At 41.1% G+C, this 17,347-nt stretch overlaps 1 protein-coding gene across 24 annotated transcripts in view; it reads left to right on the forward strand.

Annotated features, from left to right (window-relative positions):
- Positions 1-17,347, forward strand: part of Rad51b (RAD51 paralog B) — a 550,979-nt gene that overhangs the window by 5,497 nt on the left and 528,135 nt on the right. For all 24 annotated transcript variants that reach the window (XR_003950009.1, XR_003950005.1, XR_003950017.1 and 21 more), the window contains 2 exons: positions 554-670; positions 12,054-12,190. Coding sequence is in view for 9 of the 24 variants with exons in the window: in NM_009014.3 (NP_033040.2) it covers positions 554-670; positions 12,054-12,190 (254 nt within the window). In the remaining 15 variants the exon portion in view is untranslated. The remainder of the gene's footprint in view (positions 1-553; positions 671-12,053; positions 12,191-17,347) is intronic.

A 17,347-nucleotide genomic window follows, 5' to 3' on the forward strand; every position in this document is an offset into this window, starting at 1 on the left:
GGACACTTGTTCATCGAATAGCTTAGGCTGTGCCAGCGGAACACAGCGAAGAGGAGAGTCACAGAGAAGCAGCCAATGAGAGAAGCTGGAGGCAGCATCTATGAGCACTCAGTTTTCATCTCCATTTCTGGTACACTTCCTGTGTTACCATTATTATCTTTTGGAATGGTTGGAAGAGCTTCCTAACATGTGCCCTACTTTCCAGTATTATCCGTCTTCAAGCTATTCTTCTAAGCCAGTGGTTCTCAACCTGCCTAAGGCTGCAACCCTTGAATACAGTTTCTCAAGTTGTGGTGATTCCCCAGTTAGCTTCATTGCTACATCATAACTGTAATTTTGCTACTCTTTTGAGTACCTTTTTGTCTGTAAATCTCCATCTCTTGTTAACATTGTAGCCGTCCAGTGTTCTAACCCCTTAGTCATGGGCACTGGGTAAATACTCACTGTTCAAATGAATAGCAGAGGAAGGAAGGAGGCAGCTTGTGGTTACAGATTTGGTTTGTGGTTCTGATTGATTAGTAGCTGAAAGACCCGTGATGCTTTTCTCACACAGGCTTATGAGTTAAAGACACGAAGGTCTGCACATCTCTCACCGGCATTCCTGTCTACTACCCTGTGCGCCTTGGATGAAGCATTGCACGGTGGTGTGCCTTGTGGATCTCTCACAGAGGTAAAGGAAACCCATACCTTTTTCTATAAGTAACAGATCCAGGAGGAATGTTTAATTAAAAAAAAAAAGGGCTGATGAGATGGTTCAGCAGGTAAGAGCACCGACTGCTCTTCCGAAGGTCCTGAGTTCAAATCCCAGCAACCACATGGTGGCTCACAACCATCCGTAATGAGATCTGACTCCCTCTTCTGGAGTATCTGAGGACAGCTACAATGTACTTACATATAATAAATAAATAAATCTTTAAAAAAAAAAGCATAAATTATCTCATGAAAAAGAACTGTGAATTAAGTCCAGGTACTTTGCTGGCATAGTCCTGCCAGGATCACTGTAGTTGCTTTATAAATGAAGGTATTAAATACATCCTTGCTGACTAACTAGATGTGTCTGGGATTTTGTTTCTTTGAATTGCTTTAGAGAGTGATAAATATTGGGTCTGGGGAGGTGGCTGAGTGGGCAGAGCCCTTATGCTTGTCCCAGAGTCATGAGGAGCTGAGTCTGTGTCTCCAGCCCCCATCACAGTCATGAGGAGCTGAGTCTGGGTCTCCAGCCCCCATCACAGTCATGAGGAGCTGAGTCTGGGTCTCCAGCCCCCATATAGAAGCCAGGTGCAGTGGTGTATGTCTGTAATACCAGTGTGGCGGAAAGGACCTGAGTCTGGCTCAGAGCATAAGGTCACAGGAGTAGAGAATAGCATTAAGTGTTGATCTCAGCCCCCTACCCCCCACTCACACATGCACACACATGCGTGAATACACACACATGCTTACACCATATGCAATGGTGAATATTATGAAAGAGTATTAGGAAACAATTGAGTGAATTAAAGAAAGGATCTCTACTTTGCAGATTTCCAGTGTGAATCAATTCTGATAATATTTGAGCAAGTAATATATTAAACTATATCGAGTTAGTTTTGTTCCCTGCTATTGATAGCCTTTGATTCTAGGAAGCGATAACTTACTGTGTTATCTTATGTAGTTGTACAGTGAGCTATCCTCAAGCTAAGCGGCTTAAAGCAACAATAAACACTGACTTCTCCGTGTCTTCTGGAGTGTCTGAGCTTAGCCATGTTGGCAATGCCTGCAGTCAGCCACGGTGTAAGAAACCCAGAGACGCTAACTCCTAGGAGGCTTACCCTCGCAGCTGGCAGACTGGTGCTGTTTTATGGTATTTTTTCCCCCTAACTGGGGTCTTCACAGTCTGCCTGTATCTTATCATGATGTCCTTGTTCGCTTCTGTCAGTGGACGTGGTGATGTCCTTGGCGATCATACCACTGCTTATGACAGGTTCTCTTCATTGTAAGTGAGCCCCACCAAGCTCACGGTCAGGGAAGGGAAAATTAGGCTGTGCCTTCTGAATGATGTTTCAAGAGCACTGTGGCTCTTTACTTTGAAAGCTGCATTGGTGTATATGGTGTATATTGGTGTGTATGGTGTATATTGGTGTGTATGGTGTATATTGGTGTGTATGGTGTGTATGGAAGCCTGTAAGAATTCCTTGCCAGAAAAGTTTGGAAGCAAAGTTCTAGGAGCAGACATGTTGCATGTTAGTGAGTGTGAGTGTGTGTGTGAGTGTGTGTGCACATGCACACGGCACATGCGTCATGAGGTGCTGGGTTTTGAACCCATGGCTTCAAGCATTTTATGCAATGTCTGGTTCACTGAGCTATATTCCAGCAGTTTCTTACAGTTCTCATAATCATAATTTAAATGATTTTTTTCTTAAAGATAGGAACCCTGTCTTAGGGAATATTTTATTTCTTATATTCCTAGAGAGATTTAAAGACTGCTATGTCTAGTAGATGCCTATTAAATAAATAGTTGAAGAATGGATAAGCTAATTGAAGGGCTGTTGTTGTCATGCGTTGCCACCAGATGGTGCCAGAATTAAATTTTTCTACAATCATTTTTGAGATGAGGCTGGATCAGGTCAATTAAGGATTGTAATATTAATGGAGTTGTAAATTTACTTACACAGAAAAAAAATTAATCTAAAGAAGGGTAGCCAATGCATGTATTTCCCCCCTCTCTGCCCCCACCTTGTCATTTTGCTAATTCTGTTTGAATTCAAATGGAGGCTAGAAACCTTTTGAGGGTTTGTTATGATCCACCTGACTGGCTTATCATCTTTAATAATATAATCAATAATAAATTCTTTATGTTCTGCCCTCGCTTAGGTCATTTCTAGAATCTTTTGAGGGCTTTCATTTGCATACAGGGAATACCTTAGCTTACCTGCAGCCTGAATGTTTACCATTCTCTGAGTTTCCTTCTACTTTATGGTTACATAAGAGGCACACCGTTCTTGCTTTGCTTATTCTTGAACTTTAAAAATCATATATTTGTGATTCAGCCGTATCTCATGTCTTCTTTATGAATTGCTTTTCTGACTTCATGTTATTTCTAAGATTTTTTTCATGTTATTTCAGGTTGCAAGAACATAATCTTTATTGCTGTATTATATTTCATTTTGAAAATATGTCACAGTTTACTCTTTTTGTTATTAGTGGACATTTGGGTTGTTTTTCATTTGCTACTAATATGAGTAAGTCCTGTGGATATTTTTGTACATAGCTGCTGGAGATAGCACATGGAAGTTTTTCTCTGGGGCAGGAATTAGAGAACTATCTCCCAGCAGTTAAATTCTGTTCACTGCCTATTTGTGTAAATTAAGTTTTATGGCCAAGCTCATTTGTTTACATTTTGTGTGTGGTTGTCTTGTGACACAAGGGCAGAGTTTAATTATCTGTGACAGAGACCATATGATATGCAGAGCCTGAAGAATTTTCTGGGTGGCCGCTGCTTGCAGCATCTGCCCTGGAGTGGCTTGGGGGTTGTAGGGTATGCACGGGGGTAACCTCACACAGCCAGGACCGATTGTCCTCCAGAGTGCTGGGCTGCCTTCTACTCCCACTAACCGTGCACAGAAATTCTTCCTGGCTCACATCTTCTTACCTTGGTATAATCAGACTTTGTCCATCCTTAGGATCTTAATTTTATTTTTTCTGAGCACTGAGGATCTTTTAGAGATCATATGGATACCTCAAAAAGCAGCTTCATTTAGGCATAATTTAAATAATCTAGAATCCAAGCATTGTAAGGAAATGTGACTTAAATAAGCTTGTAGCTGTACACTCACCAATGCAGTCACACTGTAGTTACAAAGTCTTCGCTGTTCCACTTACAGTGAATTCTCACTCTCATCCTAAGCCCAGGCAATGGATCCATTTTCGTTCCCTATAAATTTGCTTCTTTTAAGCACGTCACATAAATGAACTTAAGCAATCCATAGTCATTTCTGTTTAGTTCCATTCACATGGCATTTTTAAGGTCACTGAAGGTTTAAGCGCATATTAGGCATTGCAAGAGCCTTATGTGCTCTTAACTGCTGAGCTATCTTCCCAGTCCAGGTCTTGAGGTTTTTAATGTTATTTACATTTGCAGAGTATAATAGTTTGTATTTAATATTTATTCATATACATTTAATATTAATTTATGTGAATTGGTTTAAAATTATCAAAATAGTATGCTTAAGAAATTCTATTGATGAACATTGAATGAATCTTTTAGGTGCTTTTTTTCCTTAAATGTTTTTAAAGTTATATGTTTCTTAATTTTGTGTATCTTTACCATCATTTAAGACATCATTTAACAAATCACTCCAAAGCTTAATGGCTAAAACCGTATTTATTTTCTCATACAGATTCTTTGGGTCAAGAATTTGAGAGCAGCTTAGTTGAATGTTTCTGGTTCAGATCTGCTATGAGATTACAGTTAGAGTATTGGCCTAGGCTGACATTGTCTGAACTGCTGCCTTCGAGGTGGCTCACTTACATGGCTGGGGAGTTCTTTGCCATGTGAACCTCTCCAAAGGAGTATTAGAGTGCCTTCATGCTGTGACAGCTGACCTCTCGTGTGTGTGTGTGTGTGTGTGTGTGTGTGTGTGTGTGTGTGTGTATGAACCAAGGGAACAAGGTAGGCATGGCAGTTTAGAAGTTATATGCCAGCATTTCTTATATATTCTGTTAGACATACAGACAAATCTGGTAATGTGGAGGGGACCACAAAAGGCACAAATACAAAGGGTGAGGATCACTGGGTCCATCTGAAAGACTGGCTGTCTACTAGTGTGCATACAAATGTATATATGCATTTATATGTGCATATAATAAAAAACTCCTTATTAAGGTACTAGGTCTCTGTTCTCAGAGACATTATATCTGGCAAAATTTCTAAAGCGGCTTCCTGTGGTGATTTGAGTAAGAGTGACCCCAACAGGCTCATATATTTGAATGCTCAGCTATCAGAGAGTGACCCCGTTTGAGGATTAGAAGGATTAGAAGGTATGGCCATGGTGGAGTAGGTGTGGCCTTGTTGGAAGAAATGTGTTACTGGAGTGGGCTTTGAGGTTTCAAAAGCCTATGCCAGGTCCAGTGTGTCTTGGCTTTCAGATCAGGATGTAGCTCTCAGATACTTCTCCAGCAGTATGCTTGGATGCTGCCGTGCTCCCTGCCATGATGATAATAAAATAAATGCCTCTGAAACTGTAAGCCAGCCCCCAATTAAACCCTTTCTTTTCTAAGAGTTGCTGTGGTCATGGTGTCTCTTCAGAGCAATAAAGCAGTGACTAAGACACCTCCCAATGACATTGTATTCTCAGCCCTGGTATTTGTGAGTACAGTGAGATGTCATGGCTGTGGTTAAGGCATGCCGTTGCCATGATTAAGGTGTGTCATACGGCTCAGCGGCTTTCACAGTCCTGTGACCGTTGTTCTCCCACTGATCTGAGGAAGACAGATTCAAAGCATGGGGGATACTGACGGTGTCGCTGGTTTGGAGATGAAGTGGGTATATAACCAAGAATGCATGCGGCCACCAGGAACGATAAGCACGTTCCAAGCTCTCAGAGGAACACAAGAAAGAAACCTCAGACCTAGAGCAGAAGCACAGATTTTGCCAACAACCTGGTTGGGCCTGGGAGTGGACGCTCAGTTTTCCAGACTGGAGCCCGGTACAGTTGAGAACCTTGATTTTAGCCGTATGAGATCCTGTGCCGAGAGTTCTGTTCAGCCCATCAGGACTCAGACCTCTAAGATAATGAATGAGTCTTCCTTCAGGCTTCTGAATCTGTGGTGATTGTTTACAGCAGTAGACAAGTAATAGAGGTGTGGAGCGTCACGGCATACCACAGTCTTGTTTCTCATTCAGAGGTCTGGAAGGGATTGAGGGAGTAAATATAAACCTGGGAACGTTCTCGTGTCATTTTTATATGCTCTTCCCTAGCTTTACCTTTTAATCTCAGAATGTGTTTATCATCCATTTTAACTTCTGTGAACTCCCTGGATCTGGGGACGGTCATTTACATCATCAGTTACAGCACTGAGGTAGGAAGTAGATAGAGTCAAAGCAGTGCTCACGCAGAGCCTCAGCAACAGCAGTCCTGGGAGCCAGGGCCTTTGTCGGATTGCCTAAAGAACCAGGAGGTTTTACTTGTGGAATATGTAAACAAGTAATTCTAAATCTATTATAATTGAAAAGGAACAGTGAGGATAAGGTTGAAGCCTAAACTTTAGAAGTGTGTATTATGTCAATGATTATCAACTATTTTTTTTTCATTATCATAAATTAAGGAGCCTTTAATCCCCCCCAACTCTCTTCTATCTTCACTGTCCATGGAAAATCTAATGTTATAGATATGCTATGCATTTGTTTCTGTGCTGTGTGTCTACTGTGCAAATGTAAAACAATAAGCTACTGTTTTCTTAAAAACGGAGTCTTACTCCTGGGGTCAATACTGTCCTTGCTAAAAGTCCACAAGATAGATGTTATTGTGAGTAGGTAAGGCTAGCGTTGTATTTAGAGGTGTTGTCTTGCCAGGGGCTGGCAGGATGTCTCCATGGGTAAAGGTGCTTGCCACCAAGTCTATTCCTAGGATCCATGTGGTAGGAGGAGAGAGCTGACTCGTGCTGGCTGCCCTCTGATCTCCATACACACTGTGATGTACCCCTCAATCAATCAATCAATCAATCAATCAATGTAAAAGAAACTTTAAAAAGATACCATCAAAAGATAGTTTCATTTTATGATCTAGGGTTTATGGTCTAGGGCAATGGTCCAAGCTTTTGTCAATTAAAAGATGCCAAGTCTGTGTATCTTGATTCACAAGTACCTCTGGAAGACCAACCTGAGATAATTTGAGATTTGAGATAAGTGGATAAATTCTAATGTTCCCCAAAGTGAACCAGAATCCTGATTTAACATCCCCATATTCTTGTGGGTAAAAGTCACAACTCAGGATTTCTTTTTCTTCTCATTGCTAAGATTAGCGTGTCCTACATGGTCACAGGAGGTGGTGAGAGGAAGGCTTGTAAGCTCAGATACCTGCAGAGCCTGCAATAGGAAGGTGTGAGACTTACGTGGGTCATTAGATTACTGCTGAGACCTGTAGTAAATCTTAATTTTTTTTCCTGTGGACCTACAGATCTGTGAAAATAGGTTTTGTCTTGTCCAGTTACAGTTGGGTTCGGTGGTCCCCTTGTAGCCGTAGTGGTGGGAAAAGTGTGTGTGTGTGTGTGTGTGTGTGTGTGTGTGTGGGTGATCTCTTACGTGTGCTGCTCTCACATGATTTCTTTACCTGACGTGTTACTGTGAAAGGCTCCAGTCAAAACAAGATTTTAGCATGTACTGTTGGTTTCTTTATCATTCCTTACTTTAGAAATACAGGGCTGGAGAGATGGCTCAGCCGTTAAAGGCTAGGCTCACAACCAAAAATATAAGAAATACAATGATTCCTAATGGTGCCTTAGGATCGGTCACATAGCATGTTCAGGAAGTGCTGTTATTGGATAATGATTTGTCTTCATGCAGTTTGATTTTTACTGTGCAACTTGGAATGTCTGTCATTTCTATGTCCTGTTTTTTTTCCTTCTCTGGTCATCTCTTTTCACATACACACACACACACACACACACACACACACACACACACTAGTTGTCAGTATATAGTAATGGTGGAGAGAGTGTTGGATATAAGCTTTTACACGCTGATGGTTGATAAATTAAGATCCGGTCTTCTTTCACAAGGCTTGATTGTAGCCTTTCTGAGATTCAGGTATTAGGATTCAGAGAGATAGTTATAAAATGAATTATGTAGGTCTGAAGACCTAACCATATTTCTGCATAATTCTTAAGCAAATACAGACAAGTACTTAGATGCTTGCCCAGGGGAAGGGGGTTGCTAGGAAAAAAAAAAGCAGCTCCCATGAGCTGTCTTGTTTCAGGTCTGAGCTAGAAAAGCCTTAGTTTTTTCTTTTGCCAAGTAGTGGCTTGGCAGAGTGCACTGTCTTGCTGCCCCAATCCCAGATGTGCAGAGTTAACTTGGTAAGATTTGGGGTCCTAGCTGGTCTAGGCTTTATCTTCTTTTTCACCCACGCAATCAAACTCTAGGATGGAGTGAGTGATAGTAGATTTTCTGTTATGGGGAATAGTAGTTTTCCTCCTCAAAGTGAGTCACTGGTTTTTTGCTATGTTGCTACTGATATTTGAAAGGCCTGCACTAAGACTTTTTCTTTAGTATTTTTTGTTGTTGTTGTTGTTGATTTTTCATGGAGAGGGGTTATGGCATCAGCTTAACTATGTGCAACTGACTTTTATCTTCTAGGTATTTCTGTGTGCAAATAGTTCGTTCACTCTGAGTGTCCAAGAAGCAAGTGACTTTGACTGTTCTGACTTGGCAGGTTTTCTCTGTAACCATCACTGGGTTGAAGCTGGGAACTGAACACAACTTGAAATCTTGTGGTTTGGATGGTAGAATTCAGGGCTAAACTGTCTGAAGCTAACTTTATTGATGTTGAGATATTTTCCCCCAATAGATAAATCTGAAAAATAATGAAATTTTACTCCTGGCAGTCCATAAACACACACACACACACACACACACACACACACACACACACACAAGAAGGAAAAATATATGAAGAATATACTAGAAATAGTTACTATAGTTTAATTCAAACTCAAACGAGCCAACAAGCCCAGGTATCACTACCCATGTGACATTGTGTTTCCCCAGACTGTATTAAGGTCGCACATGAAAGCGACAGGTCAGAGCAAATGAGACTTTACTTAATCTTTTTTTAGGTATATGTTTTTAGAAGATGGAATGAATAGTAAATTAATACAGTATATTTTCATGGTACTTGATACTTTATTGAATATTTTCATATATGTTATCTATATTACATTCCACTAAGATCACCATGCATTTAGCAGTTTTAATTTCATTAAATCAGAGAATATAGCCAAGACCTGGCAATAGACAAAACTTGTGGGCAGACAGCCTGCTCCCCCATTTCTTCGTCAGTTCACACTCTAACATGCACGGATTTATTCAGTTTCAGAATTCATGTGCAACTTCTACTGACTGGAGTCTCTTTTGTCACGATACCCAATGAACAGTCTGATTTGTGTTGACTTTGGTAATGATAAAAGACTTGTGGAGTTTTCGTGATCAAAACAAACTGTTCAGTCTTGGTCAATCAAAGGAAGAACGCTATATATTTAAAGCAACTAAAGAATATTTTTGGCTAGATTTGTTACATACCTTTAATCCCAGCACTCAGGAGGCAGAGGGAGGTGGATTTTTGTGAGTTCAAGGTCAGCCTAGTCTGTATAGTGAGTTCTAGGCTAGCCAGGACTACAAAATGAGACCCCTCTTAAAAAAATTTTTTTAAGGGGGCAATTGAGATGGATGAGAGAGTAAGGTGCTTGCCATGTGAGCCAAAGCCCAAGTTCAGTCCCCAGATCTCCAGATCTTCAGGTGGAAGAATCTACTGCCTAAAGTTGTCCTTCGACCTTCACATGTGGGCTATGCACAATATAGAAGAGGAGGAGGAAGAGGAGGAGTAAAGAGTAATAATACTAATAGTAACAATGATGTAGAAATAATAAGAAGGATTGTAAGGTGTAAATATTGAAAAGTGTAAATAGTATGATCTAGGCTAATAGCTAGATTCTGTTGCAAAAATGAAATCCATTAAGGATTTCTTTCTTTAGAAAATCTCATGGAGGTAAAGATGTTATCAGGGAAGGTATAGCCTCAAAAATGAAGGACTTCATGCACACAGGTGGTCTTTGAGTGTGTTTGTAGCACTGACAAGGAACTCAGGACATAACCCATGCTAGATAAGCACTTTACTGCTGAACGGCGTATCGAGTCGTCGTTTCCATCCTTTTCCATCCTTTTCCAATGCTCATTCTGAGATAAAACGCTGCCTCCACTGGCCTTGAACTCCCTCTGTAGCTTAGATATGCCTTGATTCTGCCTGTTCAGCTTTTCAGGTAGCTAGGATTAAAAGCCTGTACTACCAGCCTGCTAAAACTTTTTTTGGTTTTTGTTTTTTTTTTTTTTTTTTTTTTTTTTTGTTTTGTTTTGTTTTGTTTTTCGAGACAGGGCTTCTCTGTATAGCCCTGGCTGTCCTGGAACTCACTTTGTAGACCAGGCTGGCCTCGAACTCAGAAATCCCCCTGCCTGTGCCTCCCAAGTGCTGGGATTGAAGGCGTGCACCACCACACCTGGCTCAGCCTGCTAAAACTTCTTGATTAGATAGCAATGCCTGTGTCACTTCCTGGGAGTAGTAAAATTTGATTTCATAGGAGTTTAAATTACATATATAGGAATGAAGTTATTGCTCAGCATTAGAATGCTTGCCTAAACACACAGACCCCTGAGTTCAATCCCTAGTACCATAAACAAATAACTAATTTGTGTCTAGTGTTCATATTCATGAAATGGTAGATTATGTTTACAAATGAGAAATTCAAAAGGAAAATACTGTACATATTAAACTCTAGAATGGTATGTATGCAGAATTCTTGGGAGAAATCATATTTGGTGCCTTTGACTTACTTTGAAGTACAAAAATCTTCTAATGGAGAGATGGACAGACAGATTAGTATAGCAGAAGATAGCATTGTAAATGCCATAAAATGGTAATTGTTGGGTGCAGGAGTAGTTGGACATTTCTTGTAAAAAAATCTTTTAGCTTTTCTATTTTATTTATTGTTAGGCATCTGACAACAAAGAAGTTGATGTTAGACAGGAAAAAGAACATTTCAGATGGTATCAGATTCGCTGGGTTTTATGGAAACTTGTTTGAGTCTATTACTATACCATGTGCTGTAACAGAATATTGAAGGTTGGGTACTTTTATATAGTCGAGAGGTTTATTTGGCTCAGAATCTAGTGGCTAGAAGATCCAAACAACATGGCTCTAGCCTGTTGGCAAGAACCACCTGGCTATGTTACATTATGGCCGAGAAGCAAGAAGGAAAATACTGTATGCAGAATGGGCCTTTGGACTAAGAGGGACAATAATCCCTTCTGTCCTCCTGTCTGACCTAATTATCTTCCATCAGCCTGACCCTGTTAGTTTCCACTACCTCAAACACCAGTGAACTGAGGACAAAGCTCAAAGGGTGTGAGCCTTTGGGAGAGCACTCAGGCTGTACGAGATAGGATCTGTAGTGGATGAGGAGTGCTTATGAGAACTCACTGGATCACAGAGGTTTCCTGGCTACCCCACCGCAAAGACTGTAAACTTGAATTTACGGAGGGGCACACCTTTGATGAAAAGATGAGCAGCTGGGTGTGGTGATACATTCCTTTACTCTCAGCCTCAGGCAGAGGCAGAGTTCTGAGTTCCAGGACTACATAGGAAGTTCTGGGCTAGCCAAGGGCTACACAGTGAGACCCTTTCTCAAAAAATAAAAATTAATAATCCCAGCACTTGGGAGGCAGAGGCAGGCAGATTTCTGAGTTCGAGGCCAGCCTGGTCTACAAAGTGAGTTCCAGGATAGCCAGGGCTATACAGAGAAACCCTGTCTCCAAAAACCAAAATAAATAAATAAAAAATAAATAAAAACATGATAAGAAAGACGGGACAGACAAGCTCTGTGTTACTATGCCATATCTACTGACCCTGTCTGAGTGACAGGTGACTGTACCCTATGCTGCCCAGCAGTCAATTCTTCAGTAGTATTTTCACAATGCCATTTGTCAACAGGAGAACATACAGGGAGTGACTGACACTTCTAGCCTTTCTCAATTATAATTTCACATTTGGCAACAAAGCACAGAAGGAGATTGACTGAGTGACCATATTTTCATTGCTCCCAAGGATATATATCCTAATTATCCACCTATAAGAGAAAAGTTAGCATGCTACCTGCAGTGGGGGTCTTAGGGCTTAATTCTTTCTTCCAACCAAGGTTATGGGATTGCTTTTTTTTTTCAGCAAATTCTAAAATAATTTTCTTTGTCCAGCTTACAATGTTTATACAAATTTTATATACACATATATAACATGCACTTTGTTTTTTAGATTACAGGTCCACCAGGTTGCGGAAAAACTCAGTTTTGCATAATGATGAGTGTCTTAGCTACATTACCTACCAGCCTGGGAGGATTAGAAGGGGCTGTGGTCTACATCGACACAGAGTCTGCATTTACTGCTGAGAGGTAGAGTGCTTTATTTTTCTATTATAATGCTTTGCTTTTATAGCTCCTGTGCTCCATGGGACATTTACAGATAGGTTAAAATTTATTTTAACTTTTAAGGACAAAGGATGCTAGGTACTGGTTTTAGAGGAAATTTCCCTTTTGAAATCGATCCAGGAAGCGGATCAGGTTTCTTCTCTTATGATACACCATGGCTACTTTTTTGGACTCTTTGAATTACATCATTATGAATAACTCTCTTCTTTATTTCTCTCTGAATAGTAGTAGATCAAAAAGGACCTGATGAGTTATGGCGTTTAATACAGATCATCAACTTGACAGGATCTAGAGTTGCCTAGGAAATGGGCTTCCACGTAGACCTGTGAGGACTCTAGGACTCTGGGCAGGCTTGTGAAACACTGTCTTAATTAGGTTAACTGAGGTGGGAAGACTCTCAAAGGCGCGTGGCCCCACTGGGTCCTGGACTGAATAAAGAGGAGAGAGAGCAAGTGTTTACCATTCCCTGCTGCCTGACTGTGGGCGGGATGTCCTGCCGCAGTGGACTGTACCCTGAACCGTTCTCCATTGAGTTGCTTTTGTCAGGTGCCAGCCACAGGAAAGGCGAGTGACATACATGGGAAAGGTCAAAGTGTAGGTGTCTTTCCCTTTTTGGGCCCTGTAAGCTTTCCGAGCCTCCTTCCTTCCTCCCTTCAAGAGGGAAGGTTTCAGTTTGGAGGAAATAACCAAGAATCACTGCATTCACAGCGGCAGCCTCCGCCTCTGTTTGTGAAGACGTGTGGTTGTGGTTCTTTTCTTTGCATATGGTTTTACTTATATTTTGGAGTTTTCATATTTACTTATTTCTCCATCTCTTTTCTGCCTTCGTGTAGTATTAGTACTTACATCAGAGGCAGGGTGCAAACAAAACAGGTACAATTTTAGTCCCCTTACATTTATGTTAATATATGTTACATAATTATCAAGAGGGTTGCTTTAGAATAGGGGTGAAAACCTGCACTGTTTTTAGTTTTTATTGCATTCTTCATATAGCCCGAGAAGGGGCAAGGCTGCTCTCACACAGGGTGCGTGTTGAGGTCTGGTGAGGGTAAGGCAGAACCGGAGGTGTAGTGCCTTTGGTATCGCTGCCTTCAGGAGTCTGCTGTGGTGGATCATGCACGGAACCTGCTCTTCAGGGTCTGGCCATGTGTTATTTGTGCTGCGGTCAGTCTGCTTGACCCTGTTAGGGTCATCAGGGATGGATGGTCAGCGAGTTATGTAAGCTTTCTGCCACAAGTAAACTGAACGTTCAGAGAACAGCAGTGTGAGCAAAAGTAGGCACACCTTTCTCACGTGTAAAGATCTGTTTCAGCTGTTCAGTGATGGAAGGACCGAAAGCTGGTTTGTTTTTAGGCATCCGTATTCATTCTGTGTTTACAATAGTGGGACTAGAAAAGGTTAGGAGACTTTCATCAGGAAAATATACTTTAATTTTTTTTGTCTATCTGTCTATCTATCTATCTATCTATCTATCTATCTATCTATCTATCTATCTATCTATCTATCTATCTATGAGACAAGGTCTCTCTACATATCCCTGGATATCCTGCAACTTACTATGTAGACCAGGCTGGCCTTGAGTTTACAGAGATTTGCCTGCCTCTGCCTCCAGAGTGCAGTGCTGGGATTAAGGGCAAGCATCACTGGGCGGGGAGGTTTACAGGATAGCTACTTCTTTTCATCTTCTTACCTGCAGATGTTTTCTTGATCCACAGTAATTCCCCTGCAGCGTTCTCACTAGACCACTTTTATGTAGAGAATGGGAAAGCAAGGGGAGGAGGGTCTCTAGCAATCAAGGTGAGCTTGTGAGGGCTTGTTGCTGCTTGAATAAAAGTGAGACCAAAGCAACAGAGGAGGAACTTGGAGGTGGGTTGGGTTGGTAAGTCAGTGTTTAATCAGAGCCCAGGTTGTTCTGCACTTAAGAAGAGATTGGGGGGTGGGGGGTAGGAGACTGAAAAGGAATTTGAAAGAGAGGCTGAGATGCTGAGTGTGCAGGGTTATGGACGCCCTCTTCTGGATGATTCAGAAAAATGTCTGTTTTTATTTGTTTTACCTATTAGACATCTGCGTAAAACACAGTATGGTCTTAGATGCCATAAGTTTACATACAGCTTGAGAAGATGGGTAAGCAATGTAATCTACTGACCAGATCTGTATTCCAGCCTATGGGCATTTGACAGCTATGGGAACTGCCATCCATATGAATTGAATAACCATTACATTATGTTTATTAGAGACAAGCAGGAAAAGATGGAATGGGCAGTCAGCATGTAGCAGGATTACAAGGAGATAATGCATTCTTGAGATTTGGCAGGATGGAGAGAAACCTCCAAGTGTCCTAACAATAGCTGTATATATAATTTGTGGCTTGTGGAGTTACATTGCTCGAAGGATGTAATTTATAACCACGGCTAAAGATTAACTCAGTGTAAACACTAAGTAAAAGGAAAAGCTGGTTTGCTTATTTCTCTTATCCTGAAGAATTCATTTTATAAGTGCCAATGTGGGTTGGTTGATAGTGCATTATTCAGGTTTATGGTTGAGGAGTGTTGACGAGGTTAAACTCAAAGGTCACACGTGCTTTGCCTTAAGCACGGCTTTAACATTCTTGTTTCAGATACATCTCAGGAAGAGCATTAGCCTTGTAGGCATTCCTTACAGCTATTTTGATTTTGTTATTTATTTATTTCTCTACTATCTACCTAATCTATCTATCTATCTATCTATCTATCTATCTATCTATCTATCTACCTACCTATCTATGTACCTATCTATTTTAGTTCTTGATTCTGTCAAGAGTATGTGCATGCAGTTGCATGTATATATATGTGAGTACCTGTGTGTTAATGTGTGTGTGCACGAATGCACATGTGTGCAATCCTGAGGACCCAACAGACAGACAACCTTGGGTGCCATTTCTCAGGTGCTGTCTACCTCCTTAAAAAATTTTAAAAAATGTTATGAGTGTTCTATGCATCACTTGTGTACCTGATGCCCGAGGAGGTCAGAAGAGGGCATTGGATTGCCTGGGACATGGAATTCACATGGTTGTGAACTGCTATGTGGGTGCTGGGAATTGAACTTGGGTCCTCTGGAAGTTCTGTTAGCAAGCACTGCTAACCACTGAGCAATCTTTCTAGGCCCCAGCTCCTCCCTCTTTCTTTCTTTCTTTCTTTCTTTCTTTCTTTCTTTCTTTCTTTCTTTCTTTCTTTCTTTCTTTCTTTCTTTCTTTCTTTCTCTCTTTCTTTTTTTTCATGGAGATAAGATCTCAGTGGGCTGGCATGGTTCTCCAGGGAGCCCCAGGGACCAGCTTGTCCCTGCTTCCCCAGCTCTGAGATTACAAGCCTGAGCTGTCTCTCCTTGCTTTTTTCCATGAGTTCTGAGGATCGGACCCAGGACCTCATGCTTGCAATGCAAGCACTGTGCCAGCTGAGTTACTGCCCTCTCTCTCCTTTGTGTTTCTGACAGTCTTGCTGTGTAGCTCAGGGGAACCCATGCTTCTCCCTCTCCTGTGTAGTGCTGGGATTAAGGCTGCAAGCCACCTCCAGTTCTTAGTCTTTTAGTTCTTCAGTTCTGCTGTCAGTGCAAAAGCGGCTGTAATAGGAAGTGAACAAATACATGGTCAAATAGGAGTTTATTCACAGAAACAGATTATTCTTGTTTGTGTCTACAGTACATAGTATACTGGTCTATCCTCTCATTTACCTACTTATATACATTTATAAGATTGCAAATAGTTGTTTCTGAGGGCATTAATAATGCCATCACCTATACAACTTCTGGTCTTTTGTTAGTAATTAAATTTTTTCCTGACTATAGATCTTTTCTTCTCCTTTACATGCCTATTAATGAAAAAAATTTATTTTATGTGTCTGAGTGTTTGCCTGCATGTGTATATCTGTGCATCAGTCCATGGTTCTCATGGAGGATATTGGATCCCATGGAATTGAAGTTACAGATGGCTGTGAGCTGCTATGTGGGTGCTGTGTTGAAACTGAGTCCTTAGGGGAAGAGCAGACAGTGCTCTTAATGGCTAAGCCATTTCTCCAGCCCTTTCCTAATGATTGTTAGACATGGCTATGTTAGATGCTGAACTTTAATGTACATCTCTGAGGTGTTAGATTTTTTGTTTTAATATATAGTTAAGATTATTTTGATGGTCTTTGAGACCGATTAAGCCTTAGCACTGTGAAGTCCCTCTGAGGACTCCCACCTGTTACCCAAGGTATCGTGAGATCTCTGTATTCCTTGTGGGTGTGGGAATATGCACTGTTTTCATCTTGTGTAAGTGCTGGAAGTGTTTAGTCTCCCGTTGTCTCCTGGTTCATCCTGAAGCGTTTCCTTCCATACATTATGCATATTAGCTCTGGAGTGTACCACCCCACCCCCCCCCCCCCACACACCGCCACCTTTTCTTTTCTGCACGTGACTTCATGAGTTCTACCAGCTTAGCTGTTTCATACTCTGATCTCATCTTTGGGTCCACCAGACTCACATTGGCTTCCCCTTTTGTGTGTCGTAGAATAGAAAGTGCCTCTGGTGTGAGCCTGGGGCACTTTAGGTTCCTTTACTAGTTTCCTTTCTCAGGAGGGTCACAGTTTTGAACTATTGTTTAGTGTGTGAAACTGTTCTTTCAGATTATTTTGTCTGCTTTTCTAGTTGATGCTATCGGGGCAATTCCCAAGCCAGTTAATCTTTTGTGCACAGAAGGCAAAATCTCCCTATTATTTATCTTGAATTCACTCCATATTGGCTTTATTTCCTAGCCCTATATTGAAATTGATTTTCAAAACTTTCTCCAACTCAATAGTATATAAAATGCAGCCATGCGTTGCTTAGTGGTAGTGGTATGGTTTGGGGACTGGATGACTAAGCCAGTCAGTCCTGTGACTCTGTTCTTGTGTGCTTACACAGACTGCTGTGTGTGTTCATCATGGATGTAGCCTCTGCACACAATCAAAAGATGTGGTGAGCAGAAGCAGTGTGAAGCTGATGCATTGTGTTTTCCAGACCTTAAAAATGCTGTAGAGGTAACTTACAATCTGAAGTAATGATTGCTAGCAGAGTGAGCACAGGCAGAAATATCACCAAGTGTTGTATACTGTGCATAATTTATATACT

This window comes from Mus musculus, chromosome 12 (genome assembly GCF_000001635.26).
Source record: "Mus musculus strain C57BL/6J chromosome 12, GRCm38.p6 C57BL/6J".
NCBI classification, from domain to species: domain Eukaryota; kingdom Metazoa; phylum Chordata; class Mammalia; order Rodentia; family Muridae; genus Mus; species Mus musculus.